This window comes from Benincasa hispida, chromosome 12 (assembly GCF_027475165.1).
Source record: "Benincasa hispida cultivar pf3 chromosome 12, pf3_genome.v1.1, whole genome shotgun sequence".
Taxonomy (NCBI): Eukaryota; Viridiplantae; Streptophyta; class Magnoliopsida; order Cucurbitales; family Cucurbitaceae; genus Benincasa; species Benincasa hispida.
Genome location: NC_143489.1, coordinates 82,050,963 through 82,067,032, shown reverse-complemented (window position 1 = coordinate 82,067,032; position 16,070 = coordinate 82,050,963). Strand labels below are relative to the sequence as shown.

Sequence of the window (16,070 nt, the reverse complement as noted above, 5' to 3'; positions counted from 1 at the left end):
TAGTAGTGATGGCCTAATCACTTGCCTTCAAGTGCCTTCTTAGGTTTCCCGCTTTTCACTTTAATTACGGTTTTGCCACTACTAAGACCTTGTCTTTTATGATATTCAAAATTACAATTTTACCCTTTCACTTGGTGTTATTTATGTGTGATGAATATATATATTTTAATTAAAATGCTTTTTGACGAGAGACTTTTGTTTTTCTTTACCAAATATGATTAGATCATATCTACCTATATTTATGATGTAATATTTTTTCGAAACAAATAAATTAGAGGACTTCGATATATTAAAATTTTAGAGGACAAATAAATAGTGTATTTGGAATAACTTCAAGAAAAAATTATAAAAAGAAATATTTTTCAATAAGCACCAAAACTAATCATTTAAAGTTCATTTAGTATAGCTTCTTAAATTATTTTAAATAATTAAAAATTTTCTTAATCTTAATAAATAAATAAATAAACAAACAACTTTAAAAATGTTGAATTGATAAATTATAAAAGATCACTTTTAAATGATTAACATAAAATCTTCTAAATATTGGTAATAATCACTATATATATATATATAATTAATCTAAACACTTTTGAACGTAGTACAACTAAAATAATTTATTGTCGAAATACTTAAATAAACAACGTATCTTGTAGAAAAAAGATCTAATTTTTAAAAGATTATAGGGATATGTTCAAGTATGTATATTTTTCTAAAAAGAAAGAGTAAGATATATAGACTTATTTTTATTCAAAATAGATTTCTAAAAAGTAATAGAAATAGAAAACATTTTTATTTAGAGCCATGTTTTTTTAGTTAATATCTTACTACCATTAAAAAAGAAGAAACTGGGAGAAAGCAAAAACATGAAAACAACAAACTTTCAAATACATTGAAATCTTGGAGAGGAACATAAACATTGTATTTTGGGGAAAGTTCAAGGCTTCAAATCCTCAAACCACTATATTCCTGGGATTGAAATTTAGAAACTTTAAATGTTGACTGTGTGTGAATGAAGACAAGAAAAACGCAAACTTTTCCCAAAAGAAGAACAGCAATGGAGAGGTTGTTTCGTAAAATATGTGTGGGAAAGAAGGGTAGTTTTGTCAACAAAAAGTAGAGCGTTGGCGTGTAGAAATTGTGAAATGCAGGGGACGGGGAATTGGATAAGGATATCAACAAAACAGCAAAGTTAGAGATAGAAAGAGAAAGATAGAGCACTAATTTGTTTGATGAGTGGGACTATGGCTTTTCTCTACTCTTTAGCTCATCATGATATGATGTAATTTTCATTTGGTTTTTGTTTTTTTTTTTTTGTTTTGTTTTGGGTCTATTTCTATCCATTTTCTTAAGAAAGGTTGCATCAATTTGAGTGGATATGTAATGTTATAATGAAAATAAAATAAATAAATGGATAGGGAAAGAGAGATAATGGGGAAAATTCCATATCCATTTTTACCACTCTATTGCTTATACTAAGTCCCTCTTTTCTTCTCTTTTCTCTTCTCTTCAGCTTCTTCCATGAGTTCATTCTTTGTTGGTTTTCCCTCTTCTTCTTCTTCTCAAACTTCTACTGCTATTTTTAATCTTTTGAATGTGTTTCTGCTCTATAGATCTTTGCAGGTTGGTTATCTCAAGGGTCAAACATTGATACCCACATGATTGAAATGCTTGTTTTCTCTGGTTTTTGATGACTTGGGTGTTATTGGATTGGATTCATTTGCTGTGTTTTGGGGTCTTTTTTCTGATGAACTAAGTTTGGGAATCTTTTAAGGGTTCTGTTTGGACCAATTCCTTGTTCTGGGTTTTGGTGGGCAGCTACAGGATAAAAACCAAATTTTTTTTTTTTTTTTTTTTTTTTTTAAGTATTAGAAATTGAGAATCTTAGGATTCTTTTCTGGCTTCTTTTTTGTAGGTATGTGAATTTCTTATCCCTTAATCAAAAGAAATTTTTGGCTCTTACTATAGCGTTCTTGTTTTCAACTCATCTGGTTTGGCTGGGTGGATAAGAAAGCATCTTCTTTGCCATACCTTTGAAATCATTTTCAATCTGTAGTTGGGTTTTTTTTTTCCTCTTTCATTTTTACACTTCTTCTTCTCTTCATCACCATCATCCTTGATTGTTTTTTCCCCCATGTCTAAGTGTTGGGTTTAATTAGACATTTTCCTGTAGATTTGATAGTGGGTCTCTCTTCTCTCTCTCTTTCTAAAACTTCTAACTGAGTTTAAGAAAGAGGTCAGACCCAGACCCACCTCACGTTGGTCACTTTGTCTAGTTTAACTTGTGTCGGCTACTGAATTGGGTGAGATTTTCTTCATGTATTTGGGGTTTAGCTCAAAGTTAGGGCATCTATTTTTGATGCTTATGTTTATGAGAAGTAGTAGTTGTTTATATGGTTGATTAGATTTCTTCCATGAACTGGTTCTTTAATGGTGGAGTTATGGAAACTAAGGCTGGTTTGCTTGGTGAGGGTGGGAAGATATGGCTCCAATTGTGGGAGACTATCATTGGGAATTGTTGCAATATACATCACCAATACTACCAGTATATTGGATCCAAGAAAGTCAGAAAAATATGGTGGAGAAGGGTTTTGGTGGCTTGGGTTCTTGGTTCTACTCTTGCTTCTTTATGGATCTTCCATTACATGAGCTCCCAAGCTACAGAGAAGAGGAAAGAAGCCTTGGGAAGTATGTGTGATGAGAGGGCTAGGATGCTTCAAGACCAGTTTAATGTTAGCATGAATCATATTCAGGCAATGTCCATCCTCATCTCCACCTTTCATCATGGCAAAAACCCATCTGCTATAGATCAGGTACAAATATATTTTTGATTTTCATCAACTTCCTTCTCTCTTTCTGTTTTTCCCAATCCCCAAATCACAGAGGAAGGTTAGGGGAAGAAAGATTCAAGCATGTTTTATTGATAATCCTTATTTGCTTATCCATCCAGGGTTTGGTTATGTATGATGTTAACAATATATGCATTGAAATCTGAAGTTAGATCAGAACTTGCTAATCATGAGGCACCACTGTACTATGAATAAAGTTTTAAGATTATATATGTTCTCTTTTCAATTAAAAACACCTTGGCTTTCATTTTCAAGTGTATCCTTTTGAAGTATGATTTCTATTATCCATTCAACAAAGACTAACTTTGAGACATGTAGAGGACCTTTGCGAGGTACACAGAAAGAACTGCGTTTGAGAGGCCTCTTACCAGTGGTGTGGCGTATGCGGTAAGGGTGCTTCATTCTGAAAGAGAACATTTTGAGAAGCAACAAGGCTGGACAATTAAAAGGATGGACAAAATCGAACAAAGTCCGGTTCACGAAGATGACTATGCTCCAGAAGATCTGGAGCCATCACCCACCCAAGACGAATATGCTCCTGTAATCTTCGCACAGGATACAATTTCTCATGTTGTTTCTCTCGATATGCTGTCGGGAGTGGTGAGATCCTTTCTTATCTTTTGGAACCTTTTCATGTCAAGTGAGATTCCAATTATCTTGTGCTGGACCAAAATGGACAATTTGTAGACAAATAATCTTCTTACTTCAATCGTTTTCTTGGATACTGATACTTCTAGTTGAGATTGGTGGTTAAATGGCCCCAGTTTTGATATGACTTGTGAATTTTTCAGAATGCCCTGAAAAGTTTTGAGCTTCTAACATGTGATGTCATACTAATTATTTTATCATTTCTACACTTCAAGCATACAATAATACTGAATTATTCGCATAACCAGGAAGACCGTAAGAATGTATTACGTGCTAGAGCATCAGGAAAGGGAGTCTTAACTGCTCCATTCAGGTTAATCAAAACAAATCGTCTAGGGGTAATACTTACATTTGCGGTCTACAAAAGAGATCTTCCCTCAAATGCCACTCCAAATGAGAGGATTCAAGCTACAGATGGGTATGTCTTCTTTCTGATAATCAAAGTCGATATGCCTACCTCTTGGTCGTGTACCGTCTACTGAAATAATGCAATCTATCTAATGAAATCTGAACCAAACTTAAACGTTAAACCAACCATTGAAGGATGATAGGTATAGAAAAATCCCTCTTACATTTTAATGGATAATGTTTGTCATTTGGTGGAAATTCATAGATTGCAAAGAGAAGTATTTTAAACTGCCAATTCTATAATCGATGCATCTATGTTCGTCAAACAGGTATCTTGGCGGAGTTTTTGATATCGAGTCGCTGGTGGAGAAGTTACTTCAACAGCTCGCAAGCAACCAAACCATCCTAGTGAATGTTTATGATACCACTAACCAGTCACATCCAATCAGTATGTATGGTAAAGATGTATCAGAAGATGGGTTGCAGCATGTTAGCCCCCTTAACTTTGGGGATCCAGACAGGAAGCATGAGATGCGATGCAGGTGACGAAATGAATTACCACAAAAATAGTTCCGTTTCGATGTATTCTCTTCATCTTGGTTTATTCTACTCATTGTCAATGTGTTCCAAGAATATTGTTTTTCTTGAAGTGATCATCATTTCTTTTTCTTTTTTTTCTTTGTAAAAAAAAATTGTGCATGTGTATGTGAAACTTCCCATCTATTCAAAGACCCAACTATTCTTCTCTTTGATGGGATCTAAATCTGGCTTACTTTAGTTGTTGAGATATCAGACAAGCATATATTGCAGAATGGTGAATGTTATACTTCTGATACAGATTCAAACAAAAACAACCTTGGCCATGGTTGGCAATGACAACTTCAATTGGCATACTCATTATTGCATTGCTTGTGGTGTATATATTCCATGCAACTTTGAACCGAATCGCCAAAGTGGAGGATGATTATCATGAGATGATGGTACTCAAGAAACGGGCAGAAGATGCTGATATTGCCAAATCCCAGGTATGTGGACACTTTGATTAGTCAGAGATTAGAATTATTTCTTCTCAACATTCATCTACGAATCGAGCCTCAAGAGTTCTTTATCCCTTTGTAGTTCCTTGCAACTGTTTCCCATGAGATCAGAACCCCAATGAACGGTGTTCTAGGTGAGAATTTACCGATGTCTCTTTTTTGCCTTAGTTCTTTCTAAGAAGATTTTCAAATTATATTATGTTGCAGTAACAATCTGACCTATTTCTTTGGATATTTCAGGAATGTTGCATTTGCTTATGGACACAGACTTAGATGTGACTCAACAAGATTATGTTAAAACTGCACAAGACAGTGGAAAAGCTTTGGTATCATTAATAAACGAGGTTTTGGATCAGGCAAAAATTGAATCTGGAAAGCTCGAGCTTGAAGCTATACCGTTTGATCTGCGAGCAATTTTGGATGATATTTTATCACTCTTTTCTGGGAAATCTCAAGAAAAAGGACTGGAGGTAATATACGCTTCAAATTCCGCAGTTCACACCATTCTTCATGCTTAATTTTCTGTTGCCTCATCTCTATGTGTTTTGTTGTTATACTCATTTATATTTGCGTGTCATTTTGTTGTCATTGCAGCTGGCAGTTTACATTTCAGATAGTGTTCCTGAGACGCTTATTGGTGATCCTGGAAGGTTTAGGCAAATCATCACTAATCTAGTGGGAAACTCAATCAAGGCAAGTAATGCTGTCTTCTGTATTGCCCAAAAAAAAAAAAAAAAAAACAATAGGATAATTGGGGTTGGGGAGGAAACGTATTCACGAATTTCCTACGATCAAGGATGAGGATTTGAATGCAGTCACATTTTCTGATCGATGCCCCGTGTTGTTTTAAAGTTGTGTTTCTTTCTTGTATACATAGGGAAATTAAGAACAAATTATCTAAATGACTAAATGGAGTGGAAACCGCTCTACTGATGTTCTGAATTATGGTGTAGGCACACAAAGGATTGGTGAAATATCTTAAAACAAGTGAAAATGATTATTTTAATACAAACTTGAATCCAGTGTATTTGACTATTGGTCTTTGTTTATCTGCTAAGTCAGTGTGTTTGGATTTGGCAGTTCACGGAGAAAGGACACATATTTGTCACTGTTAATCTCGTCAAGGAGGTTATGGAATCAATCAATCTTGAGATCGAGTCGTCAACAAATAGCACCTTGAGTGGCTATCCTATCGCCAATAGATGTCTTAGCTGGGCAGGATTTCGAACGTTCAGTCAAGAGGGACCCACTACTTGTCATTTCATGCCATCTCCACCAGACCTTATTAACCTCATGGTATCCGTGGAAGATACGGGTGTTGGTATTCCACTAGAAGCCCAGTCACGCATTTTCACTCCCTTCATGCAGGTTCGACCATCCATCTCTAGAACTCATGGGGGAACGGGTATTGGGCTAAGTATTAGCAAATGTTTGGTTGGCCTCATGAAGGGGGAGATTGGTTTTGTGAGTGTACCTAAGGTTGGCTCTACCTTCACATTCACTGCGGTTTTCACAAACGGTTCTACCAATTCAAGTGAGTATAACAAAACCCAACAGATTAAGAACACTTCCATTACTGCAACCTCAGAATTTAAGGGTATGAGAGCATTAGTTGTGGACCATCAACCTATTCGGGCCAAAGTATCGAGATATCATATCCAACGACTTGGAATTAATGTCGAAGTCTTATCTGACCTGAATCAATGTCTGTCTACCACGACTATTAGTGGTTCAGCTATCAATATGATTTTTGTTGAGCAGAAACTTTGGGATCAGGAAATGAGCGCATCAGATCATTTTATAAAAAACTTGAGAAATTCTTATACGGTTCCTCCCAAACTATTTCTCCTTACTAGCTCCATTAGTTCTTCAAAAGCTAGCACTATAATTTCTGATGTATTCACCCCCACTGTCATCTTAAAGCCCTTGAGGGCAGGCATGCTCGCTGCCTCTCTACACCGAGTCATGAGTGTGGGGATCAAGGGTAATCCTCGCAACGGAGAGCTTCCTGTTCTCTCACTCCGTAATTTACTTCTTGGTCGAAAAATTCTAGTAATAGATGACAATAAGGTGAATCGTATTGTCGCTGCTGGTGCTCTACAGCGGTATGGAGCTGATGTGGTATGTGAAAACAGTGGACGAGATGCAATCCGATTGCTTACGCCACCCCATCATTTTGATGCATGTTTCATGGATATTCAGATGCCAGAAATGGACGGGTATGTGATAAATATACTTCCTTTTTCTCCTCCTTTCTAAAGAACTACGGTTCAAACTTTTGAGTTATGAACATTGAACATACATAAACGAGCTGATCATTTTGAGTGGTTACTGTTCTGCCTCACAGCTTTGAAGCTACAAGAAGAATTCGGGAAATTGAACATCGAATCAATGATGGTATCCAAGTTGGAGAACTATCAAAAGAAGCATATGAGAATACATGTTATTGGCGCGTACCCATCTTAGCCATGACTGCAGACGTAATCCAAGCTACGCATGAGGAATGCCTTCGGTGTGGGATGGATGGGTATGTTTCGAAACCGTTTGAAGTTGAGCGACTTTACCGAGAAGTTTCGCAATTTTTCCACAGTACCTCAAATGGAACTTTATAGAGAGCAATCATATAAATCCAAGGTTGCCGATGACATTGGCCTGTTCAGGAATGTACAGCATGCTTAAAAGGGTGTAAATTACCTCCGAGTAAGTAAGCGTTCTACCTAGAATATTTTCTAGTCGATATACCGTAATGATGAAATTATCCAGTCTTATTGTCTTTCGCAGTCGAAGGTGATCGACTTCTTGGATTGCTTCATATTATGCCAGGCAAGCCTAGATTTTGTGGAAGAGTGTAAATAGTAGACAGACATGAGTGGTCGGGTGGAGTTATCGTCATCAGAACAAACGAGAAATGTCGCTATATTTTTTCGAAGTTTCCAGATTGGTCACTGAGGAAAAAAATTCAAGATTCATTTGGAAGTAGAATTCAATAGGGACTTTCTCAAATGAAAGTAATTGAAGACTGTGGTTTGCAATCTTTTTGCCTTATTTTATGATCATCCTACAAGTTTCTCATCAGAGGGGACCAGAAATGGCACTGTAGATATAAATTTGGATGGAAGAAAGGAAGGAAGAAGAATGTTTGTGTGGCAACTGGAAGGAAAAAGTGTTTTGTATATTAAAAACATGTTTGATTTGTACTCACACAAGTTTAGTCCTCTCTTTTTCTTTTTGCTAATTTTGTTGTATACTTCTCTATTCCAAATGAAAATAGGACAAAACTTTACACACTATCAGATTTGAAGGAAAAAAAATGATAATGATTTCCATTCCTTCAGGTCTGTGTTCTGTATAAAATTTTCACCATTCATTCAGTTTTTTTTTTTTTTTTTTTTTTTTTTTTTTTTTTGTGGAAAAGTATTGTGTGAGCTTGAAGAGTGTCAAGTGGATCTTCCAAGAAAAGACCTACAATTTGGAAGCCTTTAATCATTGTTATTAACAAAGGGAATTCCTTTTTTCTCAAATGACTGTCTACTATTGTGTGAGCTTGAAGAGTGTCAAGTGACTTTCGACTTCAGCTCAAGTTTTCTCAAATGTTGGAGAAAGTGTTTAGTTTAGGCTTCATCTGTACAAATAGAAAATCAGATGTTTGAAAAAATGTATATTTTTTTTTTTTGGATAGCAGAGGTGTTCATGAATTAGACTGGATTGGGTTGAAACACTTTCTGGATTCAATATAATTGTTCGGGTTATAAATTTTTTTAACTTTATTCCTTATTAAATAATAATCCAGAGTTGAGTTAGTTTGTATTATTTATTTAAAATTTTTGTTCTAAAAATAAATAAAATGTTAATATGTACCAAATTTATTTAATTATTTTTATTTATTAAATTAGGATTATCTGCATAATTTCAATTTATGTTATGTAAATTTCCTTTTTAAAGTGTTAAAAAATTATTTTTAGAAGCTATTGGACAATAATTATCCAACCTTGAAATTAAATATAATTGAATTAATGTATATATAATTTGTACCATAAGTAAAAAAAAAAAAAGAAAAAAGAAAAAAGAAACATACTTTTTAGAATTAATAATAAGTCCGGATCGATTTAAATTATTGTAGGTTAATTTTCGTTTTTTTTTAATCTAATCCAACCCAAACTGTACGAATTGAGTTAGTTTGATCAATTTTTTTGAATACCATACTGGGTGGAATTAAAATTGAACTATTAAGTTGAAATAAAAAACAAAAATATAATTTCTAACCGTGGTTAATATTTGATATTAACAATTAAAAAACTCTATGAAGATGTCTCTACTTATATCCTATTTAATTTAAGACAATTTAACTTAGTTCCGCACAATAAATATCAACTTTATGGTAGTTAACTTGGCTTGAACTATATAATATTACTTTGTCTCATAATAGTAGTAAACAAATCTCTTAGTTTATAGATAGAAGAGTGTGTTCTTTCGAGACTTTGTTGTCTCTTGACATTTTTAACTTAATTTTAGCATAAGAGTTTCTCACACATGTCAAAATAGGTGGCGATTGAACCTTTGGAATAAATGCTTTCATACCAACTTTATATAAATGCGAGTATTAGAGTTTTTTTCTCCTTAAATTCAACGTGTGAAGTGAGGGAATTCTACAATATTGATAGTGTTGTGAGTAAAGGAATGACAAATTTTGTAACACTCCATTAGGTGTTATGAGTTTCAACTCTATTCATCGATCAATATTATAAGTATATTTTCGTTTGTGTTGGTGCAAGAAATATTAATGCAAATCCTTTATCCCCATTGGTGTCTTGACCTATTGATTTTGTGTAATGCAATATAACTATCAAATCGTGATTAATAAAAGCTAAAATAGTTACTACGTGTTATTAATTCAAGACATCTTAATCACCAATGGCTTGTTTGTTGATCTTTTAGTAAATTAAAGTATCCTAAAAGTTGTCACGAGTAAAATAACTTACCAATATAGCGTCAGTATAGCATTACATCACCTAAGACTCAGTTTTGATAAATGTACCTTTGTTTGTGTTTGTATAACAGAAATAAAAATGAAGCTATGAACTTTTAACTTAAAAGGAAAACAGGTGTCTTATAACCAGTAACGGATCCATAAATTTTGTTGACAAAAGACTTTATATAATTTAGTAAAAATAAATATAATGTATGGAGCTTGAACCTAGATAGGGTTGGAAGACAGATTTACCATTAGACTAGCTAATAATTTTGATATCATGTCAGTCTTTTTATATATATACTATATAAATAGCATAAAGTTGAGGGGACTTAAGTCTCCTGGAGGCTGGACCCATACTAATTCCGTCCCTACTTATTGTACCTCCACTTATAAGCAAGATTGTATTGGACTAGAACTTTGAGCACAACACAATCACATTTGACTTATACTATGGAAGACGTTTGACAAATTCTATAGTAGTTTCCAATACATCTTTTCAAGTTTCTCCTTACAAGTCACAACTTTCCAACAAAAAAAAAAATAAATCATCTTCGATATATACATTTTCACATACATGTAAGCATATATATTTATTAAATTATCGATTAATTCAAAAACGCTAATAGGCTCATGGGTGAACAAAAATTTAAGCTGATGGGTGATTTAAAATTGTTATTCCTTTTAACACAAACTTCAAAAAGCTACTTTTTCAGATGTGTAGAACAAAAGACCTCAAAACTAAAAGCATTCATTTCCAAAAAGGAGAAAAATGGGTACTGATCAAAATTCTGTATTTTATTTCACAAAAAAAATAGTCTTTGACCACCAAAATCACATAGCAAATTTCACAAAACCAAGCAAAATTTAATAATTACAGGATGTGGGGATTCCTTCAAGCAAATATCTCCCTGTTTCTTCATCATCACCACATGGAAACTTCACTCTCTGTCCCCCATCAAACCCAAAATTATTGCAAACGCACATGAGGAAGTTCTGGAATTTTGAGAGGGGGAAGAACTGAAGCTTCATCATGATCTTGTTTGGATGAATTCTTCTCTGTATTATCAACAATGGTTTTAGGGCGTTTGAGGACTCCTGAGATCAAATTGCCCAAAGATTTAAAGGGATGGCTGATTTTATCTTTTACATTCAAGATAATGGAGACCTCAGAAAGCTGCCAAACAACAGTTACTAGAATCATCACTGAGAGAAGACAGTGAGTTAAAAGGTTTTGCCTCTTCAGCTTCTTCAGCTCTTTAACAATGTCTTCTCTACTACACTCATCATCAACAATCTCCTCTTTAACAGAACTCTCAACTTTTGTTTTCAAAGTATCTAAAACAGAAGCGAACTCTTCTGATTCTGTTCCTTCTTTCAGTGACTCTATCTGTTGATGTTGAAGAAATGAATTTGGTTTCCAAATATACACTCTAAAGAAGCAGAGACAAACTTGGAAGGGTGATGACAATGAATGAAATCATCATTAACAAGTTCAGAAGGGTAAATCTAGGTGGAATTCAAATGAATTAAGACGAATAATCCCAATTTGAACTCAATTCTCCTTCATACGAAATTGAAAATTTCTAATCAGAGCATAATCAAAGAAAATCCAGAAACACACAATCGAAACAAACGAAGAAGAAATTAAAGCATTACAAGGCAACAACTCAAAAATCTCAATCGAATGACGACTACGAAAAAAGGGAAAATAAATTACAAAAGACGTAGCGATAGGGATTTTGAAGATTCAGTTCAGTGTTTTGGAAATCTAAACCGTTAATCTGGTGTACCTGAGAGAGCAAGTCGCGGAGGAGAGTACGGTTTTCGTTTTCATCGCCATCGTCGAGGGAGCTCCGATCAGAGGATTTCTTGTTCTTGTTTCTGTCCTCTTCAAGCAGCCTCCTAATGGCGAGGCTGATCAACTCCAGGCGTTGCTCTTCTTCTTCCATCGCTTTGTTTCACTTGAAATTTCTATGGAAGAGGTGATAGATTTTCAATCGCGCTCTTTCAGTATCGGGTTCCGCCATTGATTGAGGCTTTCAGAGGAGTATTGAGGCCGCCATGGCTGACCGTGGCTGTGAGGGTGACAGGTAGCAGTAACATCCACGTGGCACGCAGTGAGTAGTCCGTCTCCTACATCCTTGCACTTGCATGTTTGCACTGAACTGGATAGCACATGCATAGCTTCGCAGTTAGAGCTAAAATTACACCGGAAGATTACACTTTTGTGGACTCAAAATTATAATTCCAACCCTAAATTTGGTAGTTGCCTCATAACTTAACTATAGACAAATATAACAAAATTTAAATTTTATAATCAGACTCAAAATATTAATAAATATAATAAAATTTAAATTTTATTTTTAAAATCTGTCAATGATAGACTATATGACTAAGAATATCCATAATAAACCATATCATTAGTAAGAATCTATCAACGACTATCACGATTAGATTTTGTTATATTTACAATTTTTTAAAAATATTTGCTATAAACTTAATTATTATCTCTAAAAGCACTACCTAATACAACTATTCTTAATATGTATACACACTAATGTTTAAGTTATGAGTAATATAGCCAAATTTAAACATGGTCTAATGGTTAATGTACTCGTGTCTCTCTTGTCAATATATATATATATATATATATATGCATGTTTTTCTTGAGATTTAACCACTACCCTTCTATTTGTTTAATTCAAAAGAAAGAAAAAAAGAAAAGAAAGGCGAGGTTGGTAAATGAACTCTATTATATTCAGAACTTATACAATGCACATTAATCAAAAACAAAATTCAAAGTATTGTCCAAAAAAAAAAAAAACATAAAAATCGATTTTTTTTTTTTTTAACAAAGATATTGTAATTAAAGTGTGAGATGAAAAAATCAAATCTCTAACCTCGAAGTCGATAGTACAAATTCTATACTAGTTGAACTATGCCCATGTTGCCATATTGTAGTCATTATTACTCGATTAATATTTAGGCTATTTAATGGATGGTGGTTGAACTATCAATCAAGGTGCAATATCATCATACCTAATGCAATTGTAAATGATCAACTTTAACTAATTGTCAATTTATGTGAATCAATGAGTATTTTAAAAATTACTTTTAATAAAATTAGTCCTATAAATCTTCACATACTATCAAGAGATGCAAAACTTTATAATCAAACAAGATTTAGACTTGAAAGTAAGACATTAATTAAGAAAAAAAAGGAAATGAAAACAAATCCCATATGACCAACCAAGTTAGTGTATGTGAAGATCTTACCATGGGTTCAAGAGATGAAATCTCTCCCATCACAAATAGTCTGTAAAAGCCAAAAAGAAAAAAAAAATACAAACAAAAAACAAAAAAGAGAATATGCTCTTAGGGATTAATTTAATTGCATCAATCTAATTATGTAGTTACAACCAAGCCATTTACAGCAATAATACAAATCATTTACAGAGACGATATGAAGTAAACATTTGCTTACAAATTATAACCACTAGGGGTAATTAGCACAGAGAGATAAAATCAGTGAATGTTAGGTTAATTAGGATCACCAAGTAGCTCCTATGCAAACTTAGGATATTGATTACAATCTTCCATTCCAGAAACATTGGTAAGAGAAGTCGATGCTGCAGATTTGTTACCAGCACCATCGAGTTCAGCCTGTAAAAGTTAAGGATATAAGATGTCATCAAAGAAAACGATTGCACCACAAATAAGCTCCATAAGATAGCCAATCTCAGGCTTAATCTACACCTTAATTCGCCGAAGTCACAAAAATGTTTTAGGATAAATTTGTGTGGAAAGGGTAGAAAAAGAACTTAGGAATCATTAACCAGCATATGATAGTATAGATGATATTTATATTTGATGTGTTGTTTGAGAAGAAAAAAGTATGAAAATGAATTAAAACATTCTTGATATCTATCTATCTATCTATCTATCTATATATATATATATATATATTCTTTTATTTTGATATCCGTGAGTATTTGGGTCAATTTATGTGCACCTCGACTAATTTCATGAGACAATTTGTCTGACCCTATAACATTCAGGTGTCAAGGTAGCTATCATGGATTGACGACATTCTCGATATTTTGCATGGTCTTCTCTCTTTATTTACTAAAGACTAAGGGTGAGGAAGTGAGAACTTCTGAAATGGTATAGAGTTTCTAACCCATTAAAAGTACTTTTCAAAATTTTCTCAGCGTCTAAAAAGAATCAGAAGTAGTTTTACAAATTCTAAAAATGCTAAAAGATACCACTTTGCTTTTAGGAAAAACACTTGATTAGTTGCTTCTCCCAAAACTGCTTACAAAATGCTTTTACTAAAATAATTTTTTCAAAAAGTCATCCCAAACTCTGTCCAAGTACGACTGATGGTCCAAAACATAGGTAGCTAAGGGCCTCTTTGGATTTACTAGAGAGAGAAACGATATTCAGACAAGTCATTTTTATTTAAATTCTTTTGACAAAAATTAAAAAAACTGTTATAAGAACATTTCGAAAGTGTTTCAAAAGATATTTTGAGGCGTTGTCAAACACTTCAGTTTTTTCTAAAATGACTTATTTTCAAAATTGAACACTTGAAAAAGTTGAACCAAACATACCCTAAATCTGATTGATGAGTGGTCAATACTTTTCACTACTAAAGCCAAACTTCTGATTGGATGCATAAAACATAGGTTCAGTGGACAAAAATGGTTCAAATATTTGTTTTAATTTCCTAAGCCAAAGTTTCTTTTATTCTGGAGATAACACCAGGAGGGTTTCTGGCTGTTAAGAGATTCCAGCATTGTTGAAAAGTGGACTTGTTTTCTCTGATCCACATGTTAAACAAAATTCAGTTTCTTTGCCAGATAAAAAATAAAAATAAATAAATAAATAAATAAAAAGTAAAATGAGAATGGAATTGTGATATAGGATCAAGCTAAAATGGAGTCATGCTTCTCAGATCAGAATCGAGTATATGCCCTAAAGAAACAAGACATTATTGAAATTCATAATTATAAATACCATTAAAAAGTACTGCTCACCTTGGCTTCTCGAAATCCTTCAAGCATACGATGATATTGCTGACGAGCATCCGGAGAGTCAACCATGGACAGCACTCGAGAAACAGCCTCATCAATGGTTCCTTCCACTTTTTGTTTTCGAAACACTTTTATAATATCGTCATCTTCACTTTCATCCATGGATCCTATTTCACTACGAAACCCTCTCAAACCAACTCCTTTCCTTCTCCAACGCAATACAACTTTATCAAGAATTCCAACAGCCCAACAAATTATTTTGTAATGCTTTCTAACTTGATATCCCCTCACATGTGCCTGTTAACAATGGAAAATAACAATTATCTTTCAACAGTAACTTGGAATAGCGTCAACATCTGAAGCCTTAGCAGAGGCATGAAAAGTTTCCAATCCCCTTGCAACTCGCGTTTTTATCAAGTGAAAATGAATTGATTAACGTATTTGTATGTACATAAATGTTATGGAGAAAATATGGTACCTGTATCTTCACGACTTTCTGACGTAGTGATAAAAACTCTTTACGGCCTTTCCAACCTCGATACTTCTTTTGTATAGATAATGCAGCAGCATTATAATCACGCCGATTAGAAAAATTTAACTTTGACATAGCTAAGAGCCCATGTATGTCATTTGGATCGATTCCATACTCATCTATACAAGCTGCAAAAGCTGCCTCCTTCTGCTGTCGTTTCCTGAAAGAATGTGCACGGAAAGCAGATTGAATACGGGCTGCTGCCTGAGCAGCATTCCTGACTGCAGCTAACGTATTTTTTAGAGGGATATAGTCCTCAGCGGAAGAGAGGTTCCCATTTGAAATGCAATTTACTGTCATTTCTGCTTCTAACTCAGCAGAGCCTTTGGAAAGCTCACTTTCTTCAAATGTGAGGGATGAAAGATGACTAGTAAGTGCAACTTCTGATAAATAACCAGCAAGTCCCTTGTGTCCATGGATGTCTGCAATAGACCCTGCAGTTTTACCATCTGGATCTTGTGAACTAGGATCAGTCACAGCACCAGCTGATGCTCCAGAGGCTATTAGTGCAGCAACCATTTTTTCCCTGATTCAGGAAGAAAAAAAGAAACGATAAAAATAATAATAATAAAATAAAAGTCATTTCACAAGCTCTACTAAAATAAAACTCAAATATATAAACTTTCTGAGGGCAGCTGTAGATATTTTCAG

The 16,070-nt window shown here is 34.0% G+C and overlaps 3 protein-coding genes across 9 annotated transcripts in view; 1 reads left to right on the top strand and 2 right to left on the bottom strand.

Annotated features, from left to right (window-relative positions):
- Nucleotides 1–1,161: 1,161 nt before the first annotated feature.
- HK3 (histidine kinase 3) lies at nt 1,162–8,250 on the top strand. Of its 2 annotated transcripts, none has more exons than XM_039019926.2 (11): nt 1,162–2,810; nt 3,165–3,446; nt 3,743–3,912; nt 4,172–4,384; nt 4,681–4,867; nt 4,962–5,013; nt 5,120–5,349; nt 5,474–5,572; nt 5,960–7,098; nt 7,227–7,579; nt 7,661–8,250. In XM_039019926.2, exons 1-10 carry the CDS (start codon nt 2,412–2,414, stop codon nt 7,489–7,491), a joined length of 3,036 nt encoding a protein of 1,011 aa, XP_038875854.2. In that variant the 5' UTR covers nt 1,162–2,411; the 3' UTR covers nt 7,492–7,579; nt 7,661–8,250. The 2 variants fall into 2 exon arrangements, with proteins under 2 accessions (XP_038875854.2, XP_038875855.2); XM_039019927.2 differs by having other exon boundaries at nt 7,227–7,583.
- A 2,375-nt stretch (nt 8,251–10,625) lies between these two features.
- LOC120067172 (uncharacterized) lies at nt 10,626–12,050 on the bottom strand. The gene is made up of 2 exons (XM_039018646.2): nt 11,642–12,050; nt 10,626–11,238 (listed from the first exon to the last, which is right to left on the bottom strand). Exons 1-2 carry the CDS (start codon nt 11,798–11,800, stop codon nt 10,819–10,821), a joined length of 579 nt encoding a protein of 192 aa, XP_038874574.1. The 5' UTR covers nt 11,801–12,050; the 3' UTR covers nt 10,626–10,818.
- Nucleotides 12,051–13,209: 1,159 nt separating this feature from the next.
- The window catches only part of LOC120067171 (Calmodulin-binding transcription activator protein with CG-1 and Ankyrin domain), a 39,519-nt gene continuing 36,658 nt past the window's right edge, over nt 13,210–16,070 (bottom strand). For all 6 annotated transcript variants that reach the window (XM_039018643.2, XM_039018642.2, XM_090308213.1 and 3 more), the window contains 3 exons: nt 15,366–15,945; nt 14,891–15,184; nt 13,210–13,514 (listed from right to left, as the gene is read on the bottom strand). In XM_039018643.2, the coding sequence (XP_038874571.1) occupies nt 13,416–13,514; nt 14,891–15,184; nt 15,366–15,945 (973 nt within the window). In that variant the 3' untranslated portion in view covers nt 13,210–13,415. The remainder of the gene's footprint in view (nt 13,515–14,890; nt 15,185–15,365; nt 15,946–16,070) is intronic.

Coding starts and splice junctions, on each gene's coding strand:
- HK3 (XM_039019926.2), top strand. CDS start 2,412: ATGAACTGGTTCTTTAATGGTGGAGTTATGGAAACTAAGGCTGGTTTG. Junction 4,385..4,680: donor AAGCATGAGATGCGATGCAG/GTGACGAAATGA, acceptor CTTCTGATACAG/ATTCAAACAAAAACAACCTT. Junction 7,099..7,226: donor CAGATGCCAGAAATGGACGG/GTATGTGATAAA, acceptor TCTGCCTCACAG/CTTTGAAGCTACAAGAAGAA.
- LOC120067172 (XM_039018646.2), bottom strand. CDS start 11,800: ATGGAAGAAGAAGAGCAACGCCTGGAGTTGATCAGCCTCGCCATTAGG. Junction 11,239..11,641: donor TCCGCGACTTGCTCTCTCAG/GTACACCAGATT, acceptor CAACATCAACAG/ATAGAGTCACTGAAAGAAGG.